Here is a 27,902-nt window from a genome sequence, read left to right on the forward strand (position 1 = left end):
TACGTGTAACTGCTGTACTGTCAGTTCACTTTAAAATTCACCCTAATAACGTGTTTTGCAGTGAAACACCAATTATTGTAAAAAAAAACAGTGTACATTTTTATCTCTTCAAAATCTTTGTCATGTTTCCATTAATTTCAATTTGAGTATAACCAGCTGTTTCAAATATTAGTGTAAATTTCAAAGTATTCATCTGTTCAAATGTAAACAAAAATTTTCCCCATAAGGATAACATGGGAACTTTGAAGGCCACTGGGGCAGAGCCCTGATGGGATTTCAAAGATTGTTTGATAGATGGCAAATCTACGTGCCACATCCTATCCAACGACACCTCAAACTTGGTGATCGGATGCATAGCAGCTTCAAAACAATTATGACAAAAATATGCCTAGCGTATTAAATATATAGATATATATGTGTGTGTGTGTGTCTGAGAACGCGATAACTTGAGTAATTTTAGTTAGATTTTGATGAAATTTGGTTTGAAGGTGTAAGGCGAGATAAACTTGAATGAGTTTGTGAACTAGCATGATTGGACGATGGAAAATGGGGTTGTACGTTGTACAGGGTGGGGGGTTTATGGGGTAAAAATTTGTTTTTCTTATAGTTGACCATCAAAACACAAAATTTTCCAATTTCTCTCTAGACCATTTTAAAGAGGTTAAAAAGACAAATAATTTTGGATGTTGAAGTGTTTTTGTGCGGTTTTTGGTTATGGAGAAAATTAAAAAAATTGTAAATTTAAAATGCCTATGTTATTCTTTTGGAGAATATTGTAAAATGTTTCAGTTTGCTTGTTTATGTATATATTTTTATCAAACTTGACAAATTGATTTATTTTATAGTAAGCTATTAATATTTTACAACTAAATGTTATTTAAACAGATTTAATTGTATATCGATTCAGGCAAATCGAAATTGGCTTAGTCTGCAGGTTTGCTGCGGCAGAGGTATTTTTACATACCAATACTCTTATACCCAATTACAAGGTGCTAAAAATTAGTCTAACAACAAAACCAAATTAGTTAACAATTGTTTTAACTTTCCTTCTAGGTTCATTCCCTTGATTGTCACTCTACCATAGCGACCTCCCATGGCACATGTTCTATGTTCCATGTTCAATGATCTTCAAGCCTTTAATAATCTTATATGTACCTATTACACTCGCACCTAAGTAAAAGGTGCTAAGAATTACTCTAACAAAACCAAATTCATTAACAATACTCCCTTCTGCCCAGGTGTCTGTTCATCCCCACGACTGTCTCTGTGCCGTGGTGTGCTCCCATGGGACCTAACAGCTGCACCAGTCATCCCCGGAGTGTCGTCTGCTCTGGACCTAGACACCGTCTTGCCTTACTTTGAGATGATCTCCAGCACCAGCTGTAGTGCCAGGATACGACAGTTTCTATGCTCACTTCTAGAGCCGGAGTGTCGCAGTGTGGGTCATAGCATTCTTCCTCCGTGCAGGAAGGCTTGTAGAGGTACTTTGTTGGATTGATTTAATCGCTTGGCTACATGACAACTGATGGCCCTCTTGGGTGCCTAATCTTAATATATTCTCTAAGAGTGGTATCTATTTTATAGTTTGAAACTGTACCCAGCTGTCCTCTAACACAGGACTTAAAAAGTTAATTCTGGCTAAAGAAACAGCTGATCTTAGTCAGTAATAAAGCTATCGTTTCAATCATATTTTACAAAAATCCTTCACTGATCATCGCCTAAAATTTTTCACACTAGTGTGTTTTGGCGTAGCAATCTAACATCTAGTATTCTGTGATCCCATGGTGGAAGGAAAATACATAGGTGTGCTATTCCCATCATATTCTGACGTCACTCAAAAGACCACAAAAGATCACCTGATTGTAAACTGTCAATTTAGTATGTTTTTTTTTTATTTGATTGTTATTGGCAATATTATGTTTTCAAAATAGTTTTTTTTTTTTTTTATTTATTTACTTTACAATCTGTTCTATTATATATTGAACAATAAGTAAATACTACGTAATACGAAAAATTGACTTTGGAACATTAAAAATAGCTGTTAAGCACTCTCAACAACAAATTTTTCAATAAAAACACTTTACAAAAATCTGTAGGGCAGGTCGAGAATTGATGGCCTCTTAAGTCTGTAAATTGTATCCATGTTGTTTAATAAGTTAAGAGCTAAATGATTTTGATGAGATTCCAATTTCGTAATATATCGTTCAGTTATGGTCATGATTTCGTCCTTAACTGTAGGCATCTTAAGGTCTTGATGTAGTGTCCTATTGCTGACATACCATGGTGCATTTGTTATCTTCCTCAGCATTGTCGATTGGTATCTTTCGAGAATTTCTATATTAGAAGTACTCGCTGAGCACATTCAAAATAGTTGAATGTGTTCATTATAAAAACAATAACAACCAAATCAAAACAAATACTAATTTGACAGTTACAATCAGGTGATCTTTTGTTTGCAATCTGAGTGACGTCAGAATATGATGGGAATAGCACACCTATGTATTTTCCTTCCACCATGCTGTGATCCTTGGAATATCCAACAGCATTTGACTGCCCTACCTTCTTTCTTAAAAGATCATCTTAGGTGTTAACATTGTTTTCTCTGGTTGTTTTTGGATTCTCTACTTTCCACATTTGACTATTTAAAAGTGTGACATTTTTATGTTACAGCTGTTGAAGAGGAATGCAGAGATTTCATCCTGGACTCATTAGATTTATCACAGGTTTTCAACTGTGACATTTATCCCGACTCCAATAACCAGGAAGAGTGTATAAACCTTGCGAGAGGTGACTTATAACTTTGTTTTTAAGAAATTGAGTGCATGTATTGGGGCATGTTAACTTAAAAAAATAGTTAACTCTAGGCTTAGGCATAAGTAAATTGTATAACCATATTGCCAAGTCGTACTTCATTGAAGTCATATGTTACGTTAAGTAACAGATTTAAAAAGGAAATTTGTTGTGGAATTGTTTTAAATAAAGTGTCTTTTGCTAAGAATCAATTGAGATTTCAGAATTATTTAGCGTAATTAGAACTACATAATTATGGTAGGTACTATGATTATTATACCTGTGCTATATATTTTAACCTATACTTTTGGAATGTACATTCTTGTTTTGAGGGAACACGGTTTGCATATATGCCCTAGTGTAAGGATTACAAAAAGTAGTATAAAAAATGTATTTAAAATATATTTTTTCTTTACATATATTACTAGATTTATAGAATAAGTGTATATACACAGAAGTGGACATATCATGAATGATCAATTGGTCGTGTCATAGCTACTATGTAGGCCTAAGACTAAGCCATGAAGTTATTGTTGTTTACATATTTCAAAGCCACAGAATTTGCTGTTACAATGTTGTTATCAGCTTTATTTCTTTATACAATTTAAAAATTAAAATGAAATTTAAGTGTGAAGGCAGCAAAGAGGAATGATTATGTATTATATACATTTACCTCTACAAATTAAAGATCTTTTGTTGATTAAATCAATTTACCTCAACTTATTCTCTTATCTAAGATGAACCGTGATATGTTTTCCATATTTCTCTGTCGAGCACTGTTGTAGGAGACGAGTGCCTCAAGAATGAGTTCCGCTGTTCCGACGGCACCTGTATCCCGTGGCGCTGGGCCTGCGATGGAAACAGAGACTGTCCTTTGGGGGATGATGAAACTAACTGCACAAAATGCTCTCAAGACGAGTTCAGGTAATTTTTGTGTCTATTTATGCCATTGTAATTTTTTAACATTGTGAAAGAGAACAATCCAAACCCTGGTTTTGTTAACATAAAGCGTTGATATTTTTGTTGAATAACATCTTCAATTTATATCTCGATGACACATGGCATCAAGTTCCAGTAGCGATTCTTGGAATCGAACCAGCGACCATCAGATTTGAATTTGAAGACTATCACCACTCGGCTACCCAGACAATTTAATTGTGGTCTCCATCAGCATTTTGAGCTACCACAGAGAGGTGAGGTACAGAGAAAACATTCAATGATACGTAAGTGGTGTCTAGCACTAGTCACTAGTGTCAAGGGCAAAGTCCAACCCTTGTGTACTACAACACTTACAGTGGAGGAAGACCCTGTGCAATAGAAATTTTGAGTGCTCGCCGCTCAGGCCCAATTGCCTTTTTTAAGCTATAATTTAATATGGGTAGTATTTAATATGTGTGTGTCTGTGTTCAATGTATTACTTCAAATCATCAACCCTAATAAACCCATTCTACCTACCTGGACCGGCCCTTAACACGTTCGCAGCTGAGCGGTCTAAATCAGCTGGTGCCAGCTGCAATCCACGTGCTGTGCAGTCGTAATCAGCAGTTCCAATGATTTAACTTTGAACAGACAGTCAGCGTGAGCAGTCATTGACGCGGAACGTTATAATCGTTGCCAGGCTGTAGCTGAGAATGTGAGCCTGGCAATGCTTTTGTCCCGGTTTTGAGGATTTTCTCTCTTCGAGCCACATTACAAAGACACTGGCTAAGGATCCAGTTATTGATGCTACCCTTGGGTGTTTCAGTGAACTACGTCCACCCTCGGGGTAACGCAGCACAATCACCGCTGCTCTTTTGTGATTAGTCAGACTGAAATATTTGAATGCCATTTGCTTTTGCTGATTCGGTAGCCCGCCGGGGCTTTGCCCGGGCCTCAACACCATTCGGAAGCGCCTGTTTGATGTATGCCGCAGTGAACGTGTTAACCAGTACCCACGGAGATGAAGGGTCAGGGGACAGGTTCCATCATACAGACTATATATTCGTCAAATTAGTGGTTTATTATGACAGGGAAATTCATAACTTAACTGAATCATTTCAATATTCATAAACACAGTTATGTAATAATAATAATCAGTATATAAGATTTCACTTTTAATTTGTTCAAGATGTTCTGCTGATCACAAATGTATACCACTTGACTGGAAGTGTGACAGAAGAAGAGATTGTTCCGACGGATCAGACGAGTTCAACTGTCAAATGACAGAAGGTATTGTACATCATACTATCAAGCTAGGATATAATTGTGTATTACTAGGAGATAGGGTTTGTGGGGAAACTGTAAAACTAATACACAGGGTGTCCTAAACACCCAAACTCTGAGTTTATTGTTATATAAGTATAAAGCGATAAAAAATAAAGGTATCTCAAAACTGTATTTTTACATAAACATTTTTTAAAACCAATCTTTATCAAACTTGGTATGTGTTTTAAGGCAGATTAGACCTGTTTTAGGGGGAAAATTAATTTGGCCAGATTTAAAATATCAAAATGGCACCTTTAGTTGTAAATTAAGGCAAAATTAGGGGAAAACTATCTAGCTTTTTTTTACTTATTTCACCTATTATTTATTTGCTAATCATTTTCTAATTTCTTCATGATAAGGAAGGGCATGACCTGTCTTTTTTAACGAATTTTCCTATAGGGAAGTAGCTATTACCGTAGGTGGCACGTTAAGACCTAGGCCCGGGACTGATTTACTTTTTCATTTTGATGTCCCCAGAGGCCAAAAACACCATTCATTCAAATTTTTATATATGTACTCGTATATACATAACATGTATCTATATACATAGCCTATATAGAGTTATATATGTGTCCGTAAGGTGATAACTCAACTAATTTTTGTCCGATTTTGATGAAATTTTGTTTAAAGGTGTAAGGCAGGATAAACTTGAATGAGTTCGCGAACCAGCATGATCAGACCATGGGATCATCAGGCGTTTTACGGGGTAAAAATTGGTTTTTCTCATTTTTGGCCCTCAAAACACAAATTTTTCCAATTTCTCTCTAGATTCTTATAAAAAGAGCTTAAAAAACGAATAATTTAGCATATCAAAGTGTTATTGTACTGTTATTGGTAACAGAGAAAATTTAAAAAGAAATTTAAAATTCACATGTTATTCTTATGGAAGATATTGTTAAATGTTGTAGTTTGCTTGTTTATGAATATATTTTGATAAACTTGGCAAATCTCTTTATTTTATACTAACCTATTAATATTTTACCAAAAACTACACTTTATTAATATTAATTTCCTTGTAGCAGCAAACCTAGGTACCTACTTGTTAAACCTAATGTTATTTAAATAGAATTGAAAATTAATTTTGACAAATGGAGATTTGCTTAGTCGGCAGGTTTGCTGCAGCGGGGGTATTATAATATTGCCGAGGGGGGATAACAAAAAGCAACATAGGGTTGTTGGATTTATAGTGGTTTATTTAAACTACTATCACTTTCAGGGACGTCCAACCAGGCAGCAAACAGTTCAATACAGGTATTGAGATACGTATTTCCATCACAGCTTGCAGAGTGCTTAATTCATTCATGTCCCCAGTGCTGATCCCGAGCTCGCACACGTCGCCTTGCCCAAGTGGAGAACTACGCTGCGTTGACGGACGATGTATCACACTAAGCCAGATTTGCGACAACGTCAACGATTGTTCAGACGGAGCAGACGAGACTAACTGTGGTGCGCCGACGACATAACCTAACGCTACAGGGTTTAGGCAGTGCCAGTGGAACGGCCCATCAGCCGTCAATGGATTTGGGAGCGATCTTGTAAATTTGCTTTGTAAATACGCTTGATGACTGTGAAATTTGATAAGGCCAGTCTGTTGGTATATGCATAAGGAAGAAATGGATAAAATCTAGTGTTGTTGAAAAACGAATAATGGAACTTAATAAAATATAAATTAAAAAGAGTAGTATTGCAGAAAACACAAAATATTGAAGGTACTGACTATAAAAAATGTGAAAAATCTAATTTTCTTAGAAGTTTTATGAAAAGGAACTTTTGAATTCCACTCTTAATAAAATAAACCTTGAGGCTGTGATATCAGTCGTGAATTGAAAACTGAGTCTTATCATTTTCTAGAATGGTTTTAAAATTTTTTAGGTCCTCTCAAAGCCAAGTTGTGATATATCGTAATATTTGTACAGTTTTTTTACTACTAATGTTATTTTCATTTTTTTGTACATTGATAGGTTTTATACTTGTAAAATAAATGTGATAACAATATTTTGCATATTATTACCTAGACTGTATTTCCCAAAGAATGTGTTCTTAATTTTTAGAAAATATTTTATTTTGAATCAAAGGTCTTGTTAGGTTTTGCAAATTAAGTTTCAGGATAAATCAGGTCATCTGCAAATTGCTAAAGACTTATATGCCAGGGTGAGTGTATCTTAATGAAATTCACGATTAATCTTTGAAAAGAACCCTTGTTGGTAACAGAGAATAGTTCAGCAATTTGTGTCTAAAACAATCCACAAATTAATGTTTACGAGACAAACATTAAGTTAAAATGAAAACATACCAGAGTAGAATATAAAAGTGAAGAGGTGTAGGTTAGGTGTGTTGTAGGCCTAGTGATTAGCGTCTCAGACTTTGGTTTGAGAGGGTTGGGTTCGGTCACTGGCATACACAAATTTGGTGGATTTAGAGCTTTATCTTAAAAGTGTTGTTGATGAAAACTTCTTCATTAAATATGCCGCTGACATAGACAATTGCTGAAAAAATGCTGACAAAGAGTGGAAAAACTGTACAATAGGCCTATAACTAATAATATAAGCATAAGCCATAAGCCAAAAAGTTGACGCTTGCAAGACGAAGGAGCGTAAGTACATATAATATGTACTCCCACCCCTTCCTCATATGTACTTACACCCCTTTTTCATATGTACTTATACCCCTTTTTCATATGTACTTATACAACTTTGTCAAATGTACAGTACTTATGCCCCTTCCTCATATGTACTTACGCCCCTTTGTCATATGTACATACCACCCCTTTCTCAAATGTACTTATGCCCCTTCCTCATATGTAATTAACTTACGCTCCCTGAGAAACCATGTTATAACATGAGCAAAATTAATTAATTACTTTTTCTATATTTTGTGATGCTTTATGTTTTAACTTCTAAGCTCAGTGATTCATGATAAGTTTCTTAAACAAATATAATGGCCCCAAATGTAGAGAGTTAGAGGTTTAAGGTTCAGAAAATCAGTCAGTCACCGAAAGGTTAGGAACCACAGACTTTCAACAGAACAATTTATTAACAATAACTATTGTGTTACATCGGCCTCAGGTAACTCTGTATTTACAGTCTCGTCTTGTACTCGCTTAAAGTCGAAAACAATTACATTTAAAATGTATAATGTGTCTAAAACGCATTTAGAAACTAAAATTAGCCAAATTAGAACATGCAGAGAGATTTGTTCTTAAACTAAAATAGGCAGTGACTCACAGAGACCGAACCTCAGAATTTTCACAAACATAAACTGAGCACTAAAATAAATAGTTGTAATCCTACAGTCGGCGAGAATCTCAAGGTGTTGTCCCTAATCCCACTTGTATGCCGTGTATAGATCTGTCGCCATCTCGGACCCAAACAGGGAAACAGTAGTTGAGTTCTAACCGAGCCATCTGACCGAGTCTCATAGCCAGTCCTAAGCCACAGGCAAGTCTGGCGTTGTCCATCAGACTAGCTCCGTCAGCTGAAACAAAAGATTGTTGTTTGGAAATTTCCTTGATACCACTTTAAGGTTAAAATTGGCCCCACTAATCAGTATACTAGTGAAGCTGCTAACTGGACAGAGCAGTATAGGGAACGGAAACACCTAAGAACTGTTGGAAGTTGGAAGGTCACAGACAGAACAATGTAGATTTGCGAAAACAAGGTCGAATATACAGCCTTGGACATACGAAGGTTGAAAACTCTGGGATAAAAGAACCACACAGTACTATGTGTAATCATAGACAAAAAGAATTGAATATAGACTGTCAGCCATGCTGCGGTTACCATGGTTACCATAGGTGCCATCTGGCGCACACCACTAGCAGCGCCGTGTACTTACATAGCGCTAAAGCCATAACTACAAGGCGCTCCCAGCGGTGTGCGTCAGAACCTATGGTTATCGCAGCACAGCTGACAGTCTATATTTAATTATTTTTGTCTATGGTATAATATATCGCAGAACTATATTCTAGGATTACCAAGTCACCCATTAAAATTATGGGTCTTTTCAGGATGAAAGAACCCTCTAACTGGTAAACAGGATTACCACTGGTAACGTTGGTGTCTTTGGAAATAATTTTCATAATAGCTCAAAGCTTAATGTATAATAATAATAAGTACAGTAAATAAATACATTTGCTACATTCACTCATTCATTCAGTTGCTTCACTTGCTTCATTATAAACTAATGATTTCAAAATAATATTTCTTACCGATATTGAAACTACCAATATTCCCAACATTACTGAAAAAGTGAGCTCGGAAATTATCGCCAAAACCACCAAGTTTAGGCCTGAATGGCAGTGGAGTGAAAAGGCTCAGACCAGCACTCCAGTACATCTGGAAAAAATACAGTGGTCAGTGGTTTAGACTGAAATGAGACTCTTGAACAACATTAAATCAAAGATTACAGACCAACTGAATGTAATAGAGTTAACGATAACAGCTCTAATACCGTAATATACAGGATGACAATTAATTCTTAGGACGACTTTATAACTTTGAAACTAAAAGAGATATCACAACCAAATTTGGCATGTCATTACTAAGTAAGCTACTTTTTTGTGTACATATGGTGAGTGGATGTCTATGTGGGACTGCCCATAGGGAGGAAGTTGAAACTCTTAAAGATAAGAACCTAGGTTGATATGTGCATCAAATTAAAGGCCTTGTCAAACTAAAAACAATGCTGCAAACTGGACCTCAAATGGACAACCGAGTCGAAAATGGCAGCTGTTCAAAGATTTCTAAAACTGCCATTTTGAATCTTTAAACGGCTACCTTTTTTACTCAGTTGTTCTTTTGAGCTCAAATTTGTGTCATTGTATTCTACTAATAAATACCTTTATTAGTATGTCAATATTGTCAATTATACGTTTCAGGCTATGAATAACTTTTAGTGACACCTATAAATTTAATAGGCAATTATTTAAATTAATTAATTAAAAATAAATAAATCACAATAGATGCATCCGCAAAGTTAATTTGGTCAATAGCATTAATCTTAATGGTATAAACCTTTAGTCAGGACAATTGCTAATTTCCAACAAATATGTTATGCATTGTGGTTGGCACTTTCATAAATGACAGAAAATACTCAGAATGCACAAATTGTAAGTCAAAATGTGAAAACATAGCCTTACAGGTTGAACATTTTAAACGTACCTTCGCTCCAAGAAAACTGCCATCAATATTAGGACCGGCGCCTCTAAAGTCAAAACCTCTAAATGTGACTGGACCTCCAAGGAAGAAGTTGTCACATATAGAAACACCTTTGTTGTCTGTATGTAGAGGAACCATATACCCACCGTTCAATGTGCCTTGCAGAACCTGCAATGAAACCGGCCTTAATTAATTTAGTGAAAAGTTGGTATTGATAACTTTATGAAGTTTTAATGGACATGAGCAGAGGAACAGTATACATTTAGTGTATGTTATACCTATTTTTTTTAAAACACAATTATAAGAAAGAAATATTGACATAAATGGAAAATACAGGGTGGTCATAAATTATTGTACACATTTTAAGGTTAAATAAATAAATACCGGTAACCAAGCAACTTAGAATCATAGAATTGTTTCATTAAATAGCAAATTTAAAACAGTTTTATACAGTAACTGCAAAAAAATAATTATAAAAATGTCAGAAATTAAATATGAGCATCACTTGTCAGCACTTAAATAATTATTTAATTAAGTAGTTATAATAAAAAGACTGTAAAACTCACCTAAACTGTTATTGTAAGTTATGTTTATTCTGAGGTGATGACCCTTTAGACTATATTTTGGACACTTCTCAGTCGTTCGAACTGCCTGTACCACCATTTTATAGAATTGTCACACGGAGAATTACGGCCATTGTCTAAATGAAACCTTCTTCGAAAAGTTATTACAGATTTGCTTTCATGAAACCAAATACTTTGCTTTTTATTGCATACTTATAATTACATGAGTATAAGTTTGGATTCGCCAAGGTGATTTTACACACTTTTTATAACCACTTTTTTAATTACTGACATTTTTACAATTATTTTTTAACATTTACTGTATAAAACTATTTTAAATTTGCTATTCAATGAAACAATTTCCATGTTTCTAATTTGATTGGTTATTTGTTTATTTAACCTTAAAAAATACAGCTTAAAAAAATAATAGCTGAAATATTATGATTTTTAGGTGTAAAATAAATAAATAATAGGACAAACCTGACTAGATTCTGCCTTATTCTACCCCATTTTACACCTAAAAATCGTAATATTTCAGCTATTTCTTATTCGATCTTTTAACTTAATATCGTTTGATAGGGAAATAAAAATGCTAATTAAAGTGTTCTTGTAATTTTTTCAAAAACCCAGATTTAAGTTTCAAAAATTAAAAGACCGCCGTTTTCAAATTTTTAATTGAATCAAGATGAATTTTTTTCTAACATGGGTCTCTTTTACTTTAAAATAATAATATGTTATATATTATATAACGAGTTTCATAAAGATCGGTAAAAAAACATCAACGCTAAAAATCATTATGAAAAAAATACAAAATGGCGGATATCTGGTTAACAAAGCGATTTTGGACAAAATGTTATTCTTGATTTTCTCTTTATTTTTGACCCAAGGAATCACTACGTAAAATATGTCCCTACCTTTATTGAACACCCTGTATAAATCTTAAAATGTATCCAATAATTTATGATCACCCTGAATATACATGTAAGGACAGAGAAAATTCCATAAAATTTTATCTAGCCTACATGCATGGTTAGATTTTAGAATGATAAAGGTGTGTAAAGGTATAGGTACATAATATTTCAGTGTGGACTTTCCTAGCTGCTGAATTCAGCTACAGAATTTTGAATGCCGTGAGTGTTTTAGTGGCTGGGTAACAATTGTTGTTAGATGGTCAGCGTAAAGCCCTTGCCAGATTCGGCAACAAAGAATTTGGTTAAGCACTCTTCTATATCATCACACCAGGTTTATATCAAGAAGGCCACACTTAAAAAACAGGCGATAATGCTCGTGAAGCATGACGTCACGATAGAAGAGGGCAATGACGTAATGTTTGCCGTTTGCGAACAGCTGCTTGCTTTAATCTTTCCTTGGGAAATTTTAAAACAATCGCATGTACGGGCAAACTTTTTTCTTACAGGAGATTTTTTTGTTTTTTTTATAATATGGGGTATTTGGCCGAGAGAAATCGATTGGAGTTGGTCACAAGGATGGGAAAAATCCAGTTTCTGTCCTACACCCTTTGAATGTACCAATGTTATCATCAACTAATGTACATTTTGCTCAAAATCGAGCAATCACAAAGAAGTAAAGGAGTTATTTAAAGACAAATAACTTATTTAAGAACAAATATGTCATAAATTCCAATGAGTTTAAAAGAGTCAACTCAAAGATTACGTAACTAATGATAATACTCACAATATACTTAACAGTTCAATATAATCAACATTTGTTGTAAATATTTTATCATTTTTCAAAAGCTGATCTGGCTTTTAGTGTATTGTAGAAATGTTTCCCACTTATAGCGCAAAAGGTTGTCCATGTTGGTCTTTGTCAATGATAATGTAGTCTGCATGGTATCACCCATTGTCGCTAGTACGTTTACAAATTTGTCTTTATTTTAATAGCACCAAATAACCATTAACTACCTGATTTTCTGCATAACCTCTCTGTCACAATTTTACAATTAACATTTCATGTTCTTCTTCTCACTTTAACATTTCTGACAACAGCTGGAGTTTGATAACAATTTTTGTTTCCCATGTTAATCTTATGGAGAAATACAAAATTTTTAAGGGCCCCAGGGCCTCACTCTCTAATTATTTCCCTAAACAGAATGTTTCCTGCACAACTTCACGTTACTCTCTTTCCAATGACACCAAAAACATGTCAATCAGTACATGGCATGTCAGTACTTTCGGAGGAGTAATTGTCACAAAAAACCTGCTTGCGTATTAAATAAGTATAGATGGTTCATAGTTTTTAGCTGAAGTTAACAAAAACAGCTGATACAGATTATTTTTACTGTACATGTAAACAAAAACAACCGTTTTGGTTAGTTTGGACTAAACGTTTTAAAGAATAGTTATATTCAGTTTGGTTTACATACATATCACTGTTAAAATTTGTCAAGGTTAATTTACATGATTAAGAATAAAGCGGCAGAAGACCTCCAAAGCGAATATACATAATCTGAAAGGGAGAGAAACTACAATCGATCGCCAGGAAACAAATTTCACCTCTTTGTGTACAACCGAGCCAGTTCCAACCAGCTCATACGTCTCAAAACCTCGGTCAAGTCAAAAGAATAAAAGGAGAGAAATAATTTAAGATTTTAAGGCCGTGCAAAATAATGAACAACAGTCTGTTCTACTACAACCAAGATATTAACATAACGAGAACAAGATAACTTAAATAATATATAACAGAACAGTTTTCAATGGCATAGATGTATACAAGGTCAAATAAAATAATAAAATGAAATTATCGACACAATAGCTAATGGCAAAAGTAAGTGTGTTTCATAACAGATCAGCTAGGCCTATACATACTTACAAAATCTGCTGGTAGTGGAATATCGACTCTAAACAATCCGTTAGTTTTGAAAAAGCCGACATTTCCTCCTAACCCTGCATATTCTGAGGTTAACTGGGCTAATAGTCCAGCGGATGGTAATATCTTGGATAATGATCCTCTCGTATCATACTCAAGGGTGTGTTTCAGTGATGACTTTAACGTACTCCCTGCGTTTTCTCTCACTTCGAACGCAGCGTAACGGTTTCCGACAGCTACATCTCTGACGCATCCTTCCCACCCTATACTGTTTCTCATCTGCAACAAAGCATCTATACTTAATAACTTAATACAACAAGGAGTCTCTTTAACATCCCTTTTTCAGCCGTCTTACTTAACCGATCTTTACGATTCAGGTGTAATTTTAAAGCTTATATTCTAAGTGAGGGACGAATGGTAATTAAAGGGGTTGATTTCTCTTTTGGACTTTGCTCCTGTAGGTAGCATTTAAGTTTTAAGTTTAAGTTTAAATTTTAAGTTTTAAGCGTTCAGTTTAATGTTTAACCAAGTCAGATTGAAAACAAGTGACAATGACAATGCAGTTTATAAAAATGGATTTAACATACCTTTTAGATAATTGTAACCTGATTAAGGTAGGTAAACCATTATTTATGGTGTAGATTTAAAATCAACAAATTTAATTTATTGTAAATTAAAATTAGTACAGTAGTTGTAAGTTTTAAACTGAATTAAAATGTGCAATTCACACACGGATCCCCTAGTAATCTTTCATCAAAGAAGTATTGGAAAATACACATTTTGCCAAGCAGTGATTGGGAACCTAATAACTACAATATAGTGTAATGCATAGTGTAGGCCTATTGTCACACCAACAAAGGCCTAAGTTACACTACAACTGTTAATCAAAATGAATGTTAAAAATAAATATATATCAGGATTTTTTTTCATACAACAACATTTGTATGTGAGTGTCTATTAGTTTTTTATAGGCTAAATGACATTTTTCAGCAAACTATGTTAGTTTTATGTATAGGTCTACTTACATATTTGGAGTTGTTGTAGACAAAGTCCAACATAATTCCACTTTCTCCGAGTTTAAATTTACATGGCGGCCAGTCTTGAATATCACCAAAGACTGAAGCTGAAACACTTCAATTAAAATAAATAGAAAATAAACTTGAGACTGACAGTAACTTATGTAATAAGACCGTAGGAAAACATTCTTAACTCTAATACTATAAATGCTATTCCAATTTCACTCCCTAAACTGAAACCATGATAAAAAAATTAATTCAATGGAAAATAGGCAAAGGGATTATTCCCTGAAAGGGGGGGGGTCGTTTTCACAAACAAAAGTAGCCTAATGGATCAGACAACGACTCGGATCTATACAGGAGCATAAACAAAAGAATAAAATATAGACCGACAGCAGTGCTGCAGTTGGCATATATTCTGGCCGCTAAGAGTGCAGTGTAGTTTCGGCGCACACCGCTGCAGCGTTAAGTGCTAGCGAGCGGTGCCATGACGACTTGATAGTCGGAGCCAATGTTGCCAACTTGAGGGGAATTCCTCAAAATAAGGAATTGGAGTTTGTTTTTCCGTGTTTTTAAAATTTCTAGAGATTTACAAAGAAATGGTCTTTTTTTGTAATTGCAGGATTTCAGAATGTTGTAGCCTACCTTGCCCATATACAAAAATTTACAAATATTTAGTTTGCAGGGGTGGTAGTGCTAGTTGCAGACGACAACAAGTCCACGACAGCAGAGGATTGACAAAAACTGATCATGCTCTGGCCGAACCTTCCTTTGTCAGTCTATATTTATTTCTTTTGTTTATGGCAGGAGTCAAAAAACATAACCCACATTCTTGAATAAAAACAACAATAAATCTCCAATCCTATTTCGCTATTTCCACTTAAGAGAGTTTCTTAACTTTAGAATACAACCCAGGATGAGTATAGATGACCTGGATATATCATTTGCCAGACGGATCTCAAGCCACCATCAAGATACCATCAAGAGCATACCATCATACAGATGTTTCCTTTGATTTTGAGCCTTTCCTCTATTTTCTACTACTGTATTTGTTGTTTTCAGTCAGGTTTTTTAATTTCCTAGTTTAACTACTATAGAGTTATCTATGTGGATCTGGATTTGTGTGTACTAATGAATCTCACACTTTTACTGTAGACAGAATCAGGTTCAAGATCTCGAATTAGCCTACAATAAACACTTTTTTTTTATTAATAAAAAACAATTTCAAGAAGTGGTAAACCATTTTCACAATCATCACTTTAACTTACTAACCTACCATTGCCAAAAATGAACAAACAAACAATAAAAGTGAACTCCACTCACCTTGAACCATTCTTAGACAGCAACAGTGGTTTCCACAACGACAGATTGTATCTTCTTGTCTCCTTACTCCCTTGCCGGAATGAACCCTCGAGTCTCTCACCCCGGCCTACTAGATTGGGCGTACTGACTCGGCCAGTCAGCAGAGCTTCGTTGTTCAATCCCACCATAGTGTCCACCCCTCCAGCCACGGGCCTCAGCTCTTTCACTTTGAATGTTACCTAAACATTAGATTAGATAAATCTCACAACGGGAAGTATTATTAGGTTATAGTAGAATGGTGATTGAGGAAAGTACCTCATATCATCTTGAATTAGCATTGAACAATAACTTTGACAAACATTTTATGTCCCACCTTCACACCCTAGGACGCTACATTCTAGCCCGGAACTCTTTTACACATTACTTCAGGGTAGTCCTAGGGTTACAGCATTTATCAGATGGATAAAACTCATTGGTCATTTGAGGGATTTGAACCCGGGACCTCAGGGAACCAAAGCCCCACAACACTAGACTCTCTCTCTCTCCAACAAACATTAATAGTGATGCAGGGTTGCTATGCTATGTTCCATTTGTTGATTGGTTGTGTATTGAACAAGTTTAATTTTGAATTTTCCAATGTTTCTGATTATCCATTAGAGAATGAATTTGTAAAAAAACATTTGTTTTTGCAAGCCGTATTGTAAGTAAAATTAAAATTAAACAATATAACAATTTAGTTCTGTTCAATGAAAGGCTATAGGCCAGGATTTTTAATAAAGAGGAGAGCAGCTAGCTTACCTACCTTAAAAAATTACACGTAGGCCATATTAGAAAATATATGTTTACAGCAGATATACAGATATTTTGTCCGTTGGGGGACTTAGTCAAGTGTAGAGAAAGAGAATAGCTCTATATTTCACCGTTAAAGAAATGTTTGATAACAAAGTTCTTAGCACAAGGTGGAATAAGTTTGATCAGTATCACAGAGCAGAGAGTAAAAATAGAGGCGGCACTGGACGTATGGAGTGAAGCAGGCCTCTCTCACCAAGATGGCTACCACCCCACCACTCCTCTGCCTAGTACCCTCTAGTTTCAAGCCACATTTCTGTATGTCTTTGCTCGTAACACTCACAAAAAACGTATGAAAAATGGATGGCCTAATAAGAAAAATTTGACAACTGAGGAACACCCCTACTATGACAAGAGAGGGGAATTACACTTTGAAGACAGGCTGATGTTCTGGAAAGGTTGAATTGTCATCCCCAGAAAATTACGTCATGTGGTTCTAAAAATATTACATGAAGGACATCCAGGAATTGTAAGTAAGTATGTGTTCACGGTTGCAGAGATTGCCAAAAACGTAAAAACAAAGAACCAGAACTTCCTTTGTTTTCTTGGACTGAGCCACAACACCCATCTTTTTATATTTTATTAGTGATTTTACACAAATACCTATTGAACACCACCAATTCCAATGTTGGTGAATGAACTTTTATAGACTAATGTAGAATCAAACAATTGAAATGTTTAAAATAGCCTAGTGCATCTTGTAATCTGCAGACTACAGGAAACGTGCCAGCATCTAAGTGCTGAGGAGCATTGAAATAGGTGCCAGTCTAGCCGCACTTTAGGAAAATTTGATAAAACTAGAAATATCAGTCTAACTAAACACTCACGTCATAACCATACTCAGGTGTGGCTCCAGGGCCGGAGCTGGTGTCCAGATGGATGACTATGTTATTGTGAAAACATCCGATGCTTTCAAGTTTAGTTTTGGTGGAGTGAGCATGCTGCAACATCTGAAAAATACATCATCAATTAATGACAGACTTTGGTAGCGAATTTATTATTCACCAACCTACGACGGCTGTCCATGATAGTAGTAACACTTTCAACAGTGTGTTCAATAGTGTTTTTCCAACAGGAAACGGGAATACCACAATCATCTTGGTATCAGAGTGTTTCTTCTCTCAAAATGCATCCAGTTGTGTAGCAAGCTCGCCGAGATACCCACATGGTTCATAGTTGAAAGTTAAAGTGAATACTGCACTTAAAATCTTGCCAATGAGGTTTGTGATCAGTTTCGTTCACAAAAGCAATAGTAAACTGACATTTTTCAATAATAGCTTAGAGGAGAGCCTTTATTTGTTTACTGTGAATTCAAACAGATTAAGCACTTACCTCCTCAAAATTGGTGGATTGAAATAAGTCATGGCAAATTTTATGTATGATGTCATCTTTCGTTCTGCTTAATCCATCGACATAAATGTGATCTACTCTTGCCTGAAAAAAACAAATTGTTTAGTTCCTACCAAATCACGATGGGCACTAAGAAACTACATCTAGTGCAAAACTATTAAAAAAAAATATATACATTTATAAATAAAAACTAAAAAGAGCTCTTGCGATCATAAGAAACAAAGAAGAAAACTGTAACTGTAACTTCAAAAAATTTAAAGAGGATACATATTTTTGTTTAGTTAAACATAACCAACATACTAGACACAAAATAAACAGTAACTTAATTGATAGTTTTAACATAAATTTTCTAAGACGCTTTTTAATAAGCAATGTTGAGCTATAGATAGAGATTCTCTAAGAGTCGAAACATACTAGCCTATCTTCCAAATAATTTATTGTAAGTTAAATAACATGTTTTTACCCTTTTTGAGAATATGGAAGATAGCTTAGTCCCAGCATCACATCCTGGATAACCAAATTATCTAATCTAGGTGTAAAGTGTGTTTTCCTGGAGAGTACTACTGCAGGATTGTGCATGTAGTGTTTGTTGTCTAGCGCCTGCATTTTTCGACAAGTTGGTTGAACTAAATTATTTTTTGTATAAAGTTGAATTTATTGGATCCTTTTTTTTTAAATTTAAAGTAGGCTAACTGAAATAAAATCACTTTAACTATGTTACTATGTTACACTTTAACTATGTTGTTAACACAAAGTTACAGTTACAAATTTAAACCAAATTGAAATTACACAATTCACTACTGCGCGATAAAATATATACCAAAATAGTCGAGGAGCATGTCTATGTAGCAGCCTAAAATGTTGTATTTGTATAAATCTGTGGTCTATGTACTGGTAGCGGGGTGTGGGACAGACTGACTCAGTCACTGCTGAACGGTAGGTAGGCTACCTAGAAAAACGCCTACCGTACCTAACCTTCATGTGTTGAGTTGGGGCCAAAACTTGGATGCCGTGTTTATCAACCGAACTTGACATAAAGGAAAACTGGCCTTAAAGCTAGCCATCTTTCAATTGGAAACATTGTCAGTGTTTCAGCAGACAACCTAAGCTACCGTACTTTGAACTTTTGAATCACAAAAAACACCGTAGCCTACCAGGAGATTAAATTAGATGTAAAAAATTGACTTACGTCTAACTTCTTGAAGTCAAATGCTTTTTCCTTCTCATTTTCTGTTCTGTTTGTGCCCTGAAAAAATAAAAATTGTTTGTCATCAAAGAACACTCAATTGGCCTATTTAAGTCGGGGGACATGAAAAATCGACCATGATGTGCGCCTAACTGAATTGGCCATTGGGCAGGTACATTTTTGTGAGACCTTTATAGATATATATATATTCTCCAGGGAATTTTAGAACTTTTCCTTTTAAACACTGGTTATGTGAGGGAGACTATAAATTCCAATGACTCGAACTTGTATTTACATTTTTTAAACCAAAATTATGGTGGTGCAGCAATTTTCCATGATAATATTGTGTGATGAGACATCAGCCAAGTTTACTTTACCTTTTAACACGTTCACTGCTAATGACGCACTTGTGCGTCATAAGTATATTAGCAGATATATAATACATGATGTATATAATTACATAATATATTTTAATCCACAATTTATAGTATGAAATTTATTTAATTAAAGATATATTGTCACTCAATTAACATGATCATGTTAATGTTAATGTTTTTTAGCCATTTATAAAAGTATTACATGTATATCATTAGCAGTGAATGTGTTAATTCTGTCTCCAGTCCTTAGGCCTAATGTAGTCGAGGGTGACTACTTTCGGATCAGAAATGACCCATTTTCAAACCCATGTCATCAAATTAGTTGGTCCATAAATCCGACAGAATTCTTTGTTAAGATAGGCTACCTATAAATACACGTCGACACATAATTTATATCTTATAACAAAAACTTTTGTAGGATTTATGGACCAACCAATTTGATGACGGGTTTGAAAATGGATCATTTCTGACCCGAAACTATTCACCCTTGACTACATTAAGGACTGGAGACGTAATAAAAAGGTACGCAATCTATCATATAATTCGTACATCAGTCCTGGTGGCAATAATGTTCAAAATAATTGATTAGGACCTTTTATCTGTTGTGTATCATAAACTACGCCTAAACAATGCATACACTAAACAATCAACTTAACTTAAGTGTACTTGTTAAATTCAAAGAAAATAGTAAAAATGGTTTCATTTTGCAGCATATTCATATACTAGGCTATTTTAGAAGGTGGCCTAAATTAAATATCTCTGTTGTCATATAACGATTTCTGGTACTTTGCTGTTAAAGGGAACATTCATTATTATCGATGATTTTTTTCGATATATAGATTTTTTTCCTTTACGATACATTACAAATTGACAGCTGATATTTAGGCTAAAATGTATAGGCCCTAGTCTATTATATGGAAAGAAATTAATCTGTTCTAAGCTAACCTAACATAGCCAACCTAATTAAATTGGAAAATTCACATCACAAATTTAAGCAAAAAACTATCGAGAGTTTCATGTCTATTCTGGAAACTCAAGTCTTTTGTAGACATTGAATATCTCAAACTAACTTAGCCAATTTTGGACTGTTTCAATCCCACATTCAATATGGAATCCAACTTTGGGGCCATTACCCCCATGTTCATGAGCTTCTACTAATACAAAAAGAAGTCATCCGCACTATATCGGGGGCTGGCCCTGCGGAGCACTGCAAGAAGTGCAAGCCACTTTTTGTCAGACTAAACATTTGCACAATCATTAACTTATACATCTACAATGTACTTATATACACTAAAGCTAATCTCAATGAGTTTTCCGCCAGGCAGAATTACTATTTCCCCCATAGGTACACGAAATAAGGAACAACTGGATATAGCCTACCACATCACAGGCTGGCCATCACAGATAATTCTTTCAAACTTAATTGTGTGAAATTTTATAGCCTAATTTAAGCTGCCTGAGCCTCTTCAGGCAGACAGCCTTTCTCTTCCTCTTTTTAAGTCAAAAATTTATGACTGGCTTGCAGCTAACCTATTCTAGTCAGTTAAGGACTTCATGAAATATAAAATTAAAGCGGAATCTTTCATATTATAAATTAAGAATTCTCAATCGTTATTCTCAATCTTTGTTACGGTAGCCTACCTATAGATAAGTTATGAACATGTTTAGTAGGCCCTAATACAATAATATTTTATTTAATGTAATTTGACAATGCTTATTCTATGTACAACTTGGCAATAAACTTTCTTATTCTTATTGAATAATCAATAGGCCTAGGCCTAGAGCCTATAAGTTATCGATATTTTTCATTCGAATGAGTGTAGGACGTTGACTAAAGTGCAGCCTAGTTATAACATGCCAAGTCTTAAATATATTCGGCATTAGGGCTTACTAGGTTTTAGTACAGAGGAGATCTCAAAATATTTGGCTTAATATTATTAACCTAGAAACCACTTTGAGGTTATGTTTCCTTGTGCCTGAATATTAAGCTATCTCAGCCAAGCAATATAGATAACTTACTTTTCCATAAGCTCCCCCCATCTTAAAAAACTAAACGACACTAGATTATAATGCACTTTTGCTACTTCATAACAACATAATTTAAAAATTTTGATAATTGGCCAACGATGGAAAACTATGAAGAAAAACTAGGCACTATCGACTCAGATTTGATCATTTTTTGATGACAGAGACAGATGACAATATTGTCAATGTCAAGAATAAGAAATGTAAATGTAACACATGCTCTGAGACATAGACCTGTAAGAACTAAATTATTAGCATAGGCATAGATTAAAGTATTAAAATATTATAATTAATCTACCATCTACATGCAGCATTTATATACCTAATAACAGATTGTGGATATTTATAGGCATGCACTGAGGATGCGATACTCTCTGGTGTGGATTAACGTCTGCACGAGTGAGTACTACGACTATCTGCAGTACTATCCTGATAATTAGACCAATTCGTATATACCAAGGCAAAAATGTGGTTCGGATTTCACTATAAACTGTCCCTTAGTTGCCATTAGCTGTATGGGCTATTAATTAACCGCTGTGTCTAAAATGGTCTAAGGAATATGTCGGCCTTAGTCACTAACAAGATCGCGCCGCTCATCCTTCACTCATCTCCATTCATACTTGGTTTAAGATACCTACTTTGTATGGTCGCCAATCGCCATTTTATCAAAAAGTATTAAAGTAGAGTATTAAAGTATTAATAACGATCATCTACAGCGTATGTTCTATAACAATACGGATTGATTACATACAGATATAACAAAATTCGGGTCGCAAATTCGGGTAATTAAGGAATTACGATTACTTTAAATTACTGTTAGGAGTAATATTAAGTGAATTCTATAAATTACTATAAGTGAGATTGGATTTAGAATATACTTTTGTACAGACTGTAGTCCTGTGGTCCTGGTCCTGTGGTACTATGATCTGTTTGGGAGGTATGGAACACCACAACCTCCAAAGGAAAGGGGGGTAATTTTAATATTTTAAAATTTATTTCTCAGGTTATTTTAGTTCAAGCTTAACCACAATCAATGAAAGTGAATATTTGCGACCCCTGAGTCATAACGCAATATTCTCAACATGACTGCATGGGTTATAACAATGTTAAACAGCATTTAGTAATTCAAACCAATTATAATTGTCCCCTGCTATAGCGGCGAACTTGTGTTGCGAAAAATAGCCCACACTAGCCAAATATAGGTGAGCTAAGACGAGCGCGATAATGTACTCGGTGTGCTTGGGATAGTTTATTCGGCTCGCTTGATTCGTTCTAGGCAACTTGTCTGTGCTCCAATTTTTGCCGTTTTTAGGATGAGCGAGGGGAGAATTCAAAGGAGACAAACAAAGGTGAGCATATGCCTGTGCCGAGCTCAAGGACACTGGAACTGAAGTCAGGACATTAAAAAAACTGCGACAACTTCTCCATGTAATGTAAAAAATTGAAGACAATAAAATAGATGGAGTTAGGACCATCTCACCAGAGGGTACTAGCATAGATAAAACATACTCCTCAAGGAGTACTTGAGGAGTATGTTTTATCTATGGTACTAGTGTATTTGGTTAAATCTATATATATTTAATTCCATAAGCAAATCGGTCCTCACGAAATATCTTGAGCTAGCAAAAAGGTAGCATGGCTGTTGAGGATTCATTTGAAAGCTTAAGGTCCAAGGGCAGTGGGAAAAGTATAAGAAGTGTTAGAAGTGTCTAAAATAGAAGTGGCCTGCTCTGCCCCATAGGCCATCAAAGAACCAGTCATTTTCTAATAGAAGTACTGCTACAGACAGTGTTTCTATAAGCTGTTTTAAATAGGTACACCAGCTGATGTAACATTTGCGTATTTTGTGTATTGATTTTAGTGATCTGTTTTTAGGCTAGAATGTAATGCAGTGTTGAAATGTACCGTATCCCCACACAACACAAGAATATCCTTGGAATGTCCTGGGGATATCCCAGTGGGATATGGGGGATATCCTCTGTATATCCCGCAATGTCCTCGGGATATCCTGGGGAACTCCCTGGGAACTCCCTATGTCCACCCAAATCCTGATCCCTGGGATATCCCACCAGGATATTATACACAAAAACACTAAATAATAAATATTTTGTCCGAAAAGCACTTTTACCACTTAAGTATTTTAATTAAATATAGTATTGAAATACTTTTTAATAACGTTTCTCAAGCACTTGCCACTTGAAAAATGACATCCAATTCTATAAAATACGTTTTAATATAGGTAGCCTACCGAGAATATCCATAGGAAGTCCCCAGGATATCCTCAAAATGAATTCGTTTGTGTTGGATATGTGCAATATCTTAGAGTGATCCTAGGGACATTCTCAAATCCTGGGATCTATGTGGGATATGTGGGAACGGTGGTAGGTTAGTTCCGCAGATAATGACCCTAGGGCCATAAATGGGTAGGTTCGTTCCGCATTTGAATCTGGTGGGCCCCTTAAGTAGGTAGGTTATTTCCGCATTTATATTGACAAAGGTGGGTTACACTCCATTAGACAAGGGTAATTAGCCTCACTAAAAGCCGACGTAGAATGAATATTGAACAAATTTAAGTTAAATATCCAAAGATTGGATACGCTTGTATCTGATTCGAAATTCGGAATATTTATGATACAAACTCTACATATTTTAGGTTTAGGATGTAAGAAAATCACCTGTTTCATAAATGTTAACAAAATTGATCTTAGTAATAATACTGATTTGACTATTTAGTAATAATACTGCACAGATACCGTACACACTATGATTAGTTGTGATAATAGTTATGTAAAAAATCTATGAACACACAGAATAGCACGCGGTCTAGATGCTTGAATTCTCCAAGTGATTGCAGCCACATACCATCCTCGCGTACTACAAATACTCTCTTCCCCCGATTCCCATATTTTAGGAAATATTTTTTTGGGAATTCCTAGAAATATTACACCGCATTGTTTACTACAGGGAATACAGCAGAGAACATATTTAGTTTGTTGTCAGTATTTACAAGACGTGTTTATTATAACTGTTATTATCCATGCGTATCTATGCGTATCTGTGCGTATCTATGCGTATGTATTTCCATTAGTTGCATACGCTTTTAATAGGGTCTTTTAAACTCATAGAAAATTATGACTACTAGTTTTAATATAGCTTCTGTAGTGCCAGTACTAGACAACTGCTCGATTTCGAGCAACAGGTACACTAGTTTTGTTTTATATTTTTAATTTGTTATAAGATGCTTACAAAGTTTAAAGTTTTTCCTGTGACAGGTTTAGTTTACCAACTGAGCTATTAGCATTTTGTAACATAAGCGTATTTAAGCAGCAGCTGGTGTAATGTGATTTTTTTAGTTTTAAGATTGCGGCTTCGCAATAATGATTGGGATAATAATCTTCAATATAATAATAATCAATAATAATCTTCGCCCTTTAAGATTGGGATCGGTGAAAGAAATATCTGCATCAGCTATGGTAAAAAACTAGAGAAATCGTTACAACTGGAACATGCTACTTCAACTTTAACTCATTCAGAACTTGCTTATTTTTATGGATTATTTCGGTTGACTGGCATTTTTGTACGCTTCGCTGATCTTTACAATTTCAAGAGATCTATTGTTGAAGCCGTCAAATGCGGAACTGACCTACCAGATTATAACCCACCCTACGGGACCCGGATTAGTGTAGGTAGCAAATGCGGAACCAACCTACCCCCGTGGGAACTGGTCAGGATCCTGTGCTGTGTGGGAAAGCTGTATTCGGTAGCATATTTCGAGAAGTACTTGAGATATTAGTGGATTTTACAAATAAATTATGAAAAAAGGATATCGTGGATATTCTAGGGATATGCCAAAGATATTCCTGTCCCTCGATCAAAAACCCTCAAAAAAATTAAATTAATTATTGTAACGGGAATATGCCAGGAATGTCCCAGGGATAGGTCTATTGGGACATTTTGGGAACTCTGTAGGATAGATATCCTGAGGATATTCTGTGCTATGTGGGATCTTGTTAGAGGAAGACCGTGACTACGAAGGAGAGTACATATTTTAGGAATGGTGCACAGCATATAGGGATGAATGGCCAACGGGGGTGAAGGGCAGAAATTTGCTGCAAATGGGCCCCTAGTATTAATTACAATCAATGCAGTATCATAGCAAACAGCTGATTGATTTATTACTTGACACAGAATATTGTCATTAGTTGTTAGATCATCTCAAACAAAATTACTCCACGTTTTTTAACTTCAAATTTTTTAAATTACATGGGAAGTCTGAGACCACCCTTATACATCGCGCTGCAGTGGTTGTTAGGTTAGGTTGTCATAAATATGTTTGTAGGGCTATATATGCCATAACGAAACGAGGAAAGTCCTACAAACATATCTATGATAACCAACAAGCACATAATATAAATATTTATATTATATATACGTATTATATATTATATTATGTGCTCGTTGATGATAACCCAACCTATTTTTATAACATAACCACCGTAGTGCGCAGTATACCTACTTGACGCATTAGGTACATGTGGCAGCTATAGCGGCGGCGACGCATTCAACTCAATCCTCGCCGACATCACTGCCTTCTGGGAGGCAGAACTCAAAGGCTGCTAATCGTACGGTATCATGTCAAATTTGGACAGTAAGTCCATTATAGTATGTTCTTTGTTCTTTCCAATTATGTAGTTATTTTTGTGTCTTCGGTAAAAAATTCCTCTAAAATGACTCAATAAGTATATCCGTTTCTCTGAGCATGCTTAGTGCTATTACTGAACATTTTTGGTACTAATGAGATTTGGATTTTGATAATTAAAGTCACACTGGTATTTTTAACGAAGTAGTTAAACATAAATTTTTTTCCAACTGAATGTTAGGTTTGGTCAAAATAACCAAAGATTTATAGAGTTTATGATTGAGACTGATGGAGTGCATTTTATGTTGTAAAAGAAACATGCCCTGGAGCTTGTTCCTTGGAGTAAATGATCAATCAAGGCAGCAGATAAATGTTGGCTCTCTCAGTTATGGCCCAACGTCGCGCCGCTTAGTGGAATGAACCAATAAACTCGCTACCTGATAGGGCAATCTAAATCTGAGCACTGAGCTCTTATCAAAACCTTAACAATGTGATGAGATTACCTTTACAATCATAACACCATACTAAATTAATAACATGGTGTTTAGAAAAATTTATCAAAATTACTCAATACAGTCGTTTTATTTTTGGGATTTCACACTTCAAGATATTGAAATGGAATCATTGGTTCATCTCCCAAACAAAAATCAATGGTGTTACCACTCTAGTGCTCCATAGTACAATATTGTACCATGATACAAATATGCTTCTTTAAAACTATTGGAACTAATAATTAGAAACATATTTGTGGATTAATTTTGGTTTAAATATAACTAGAAGTCTTCCAGTGGTCGAAGACTCGAAATCTATTGTACCGGTACAGACTTCTCTGTTTTCACCACACGCTGTAAATAAAACATGTAATTGGAATTTCTTCCATTTGTTTTGATTTTCTGCTTATATTTCATTGTTATTTTATCAGCAGCATGGCAACCCATGAGGCTCATGTTAATCCTTTTTTAATTTTAAATTCATTTCTTGTGCTTATTTTTCAGCCTAGTTTAATCAAATACCCCCGCTGCAGCAAACCTACCGAATAAGCGAATTCCCATTTCTCTGCATTGATTTTGAATCAAAGCGATTTTAATAACATTAGGTTAAACGAGTAACGAGGTTTGCTGCTACAGGGAGGATAATAAAGTGTGCTTTTTTAGAAAAATATTAGTAGCATACTATAAAATAAATAAATTTGCCAAGTTCGATCAAAGTATTTTCATAAACAAGTAAATTACAACATTTTACAATATTTGTTTTTTGTTTATTCTGCCTTACACCTTCAAACTAAGTTTCATCAAAATCTGACAAAAATTACTCAAGTTATTGTGTTTAAGGACGTATTTAGTTATTCTTATGGATAATCTTGTAAAATGTTGTAGGTAGTTTGCTTGTTTATGAAAATACTTTGATCAAACTTGGCAAATTGATTTATCTGATACTAAACTACTAATATTTTACTAAAAAGTACACTTTATTAGCCTCCCTGTAGCAGCAACCTAGGTAGGTACTCGTTAAACCTAATGTTATTAAAATCGATTTGATTCAAAATCAAATATTTAAATCAATTCAGAGAAATGGT

At 35.0% G+C, this 27,902-nt stretch overlaps 2 protein-coding genes across 2 annotated transcripts in view; one reads left to right on the top strand and one right to left on the bottom strand.

Moving 5' to 3' along the window:
• Nucleotides 1-7,029, top strand: part of LOC128990379 (atrial natriuretic peptide-converting enzyme-like) — a 73,968-nt gene extending 66,939 nt beyond the window's left edge. Inside the window, exons 6-10 of the mRNA XM_054412726.1 lie at nucleotides 1,239-1,481; nucleotides 2,671-2,787; nucleotides 3,576-3,714; nucleotides 4,898-4,998; nucleotides 6,346-7,029. Coding sequence (XP_054268701.1) covers nucleotides 1,239-1,481; nucleotides 2,671-2,787; nucleotides 3,576-3,714; nucleotides 4,898-4,998; nucleotides 6,346-6,497 — 752 coding nt within the window. The 3' untranslated portion in view covers nucleotides 6,498-7,029. The remainder of the gene's footprint in view (nucleotides 1-1,238; nucleotides 1,482-2,670; nucleotides 2,788-3,575; nucleotides 3,715-4,897; nucleotides 4,999-6,345) is intronic.
• Nucleotides 7,030-8,048: 1,019 nt separating this feature from the next.
• On the bottom strand, nucleotides 8,049-21,825 carry LOC128989786 (sorting and assembly machinery component 50 homolog). Its single transcript, XM_054411833.1, has 10 exons — nucleotides 21,682-21,825; nucleotides 19,289-19,345; nucleotides 18,082-18,183; nucleotides 17,577-17,699; nucleotides 15,922-16,139; nucleotides 14,608-14,713; nucleotides 13,586-13,861; nucleotides 10,194-10,358; nucleotides 9,242-9,368; nucleotides 8,049-8,508 (listed from the first exon to the last, which is right to left on the bottom strand). Exons 1-10 carry the CDS (start codon nucleotides 21,700-21,702, stop codon nucleotides 8,339-8,341), a joined length of 1,365 nt encoding a protein of 454 aa, XP_054267808.1. The 5' UTR covers nucleotides 21,703-21,825; the 3' UTR covers nucleotides 8,049-8,338.
• Between the last annotated feature and the right edge of the window lie 6,077 nt (nucleotides 21,826-27,902).

The sequence above is a fragment of the Macrosteles quadrilineatus genome, unplaced genomic scaffold (genome assembly GCF_028750875.1).
Source record: "Macrosteles quadrilineatus isolate MER2022 unplaced genomic scaffold, UCM_ALF_1.0 Scaffold_3__2_contigs__length_128488019, whole genome shotgun sequence".
Taxonomy (NCBI): Eukaryota; Metazoa; Arthropoda; class Insecta; order Hemiptera; family Cicadellidae; genus Macrosteles; species Macrosteles quadrilineatus.

Bases quoted from the DNA above. Each gene is read 5' to 3' on its own strand.
- LOC128989786 (XM_054411833.1), bottom strand. From the start codon at position 21,702: ATGGGGGGAGCTTATGGAAAA. The intron at 17,700-18,081 runs GTAAGTGCTTAA...TGTATTTTTCAG, and splicing joins AATCCACCAATTTTGAGGAG to ATGTTGCAGCATGCTCACTC. The intron at 16,140-17,576 runs GTGAGTGTTTAG...TCTAATGTTTAG, and splicing joins CACCTGAGTATGGTTATGAC to GTAACATTCAAAGTGAAAGA.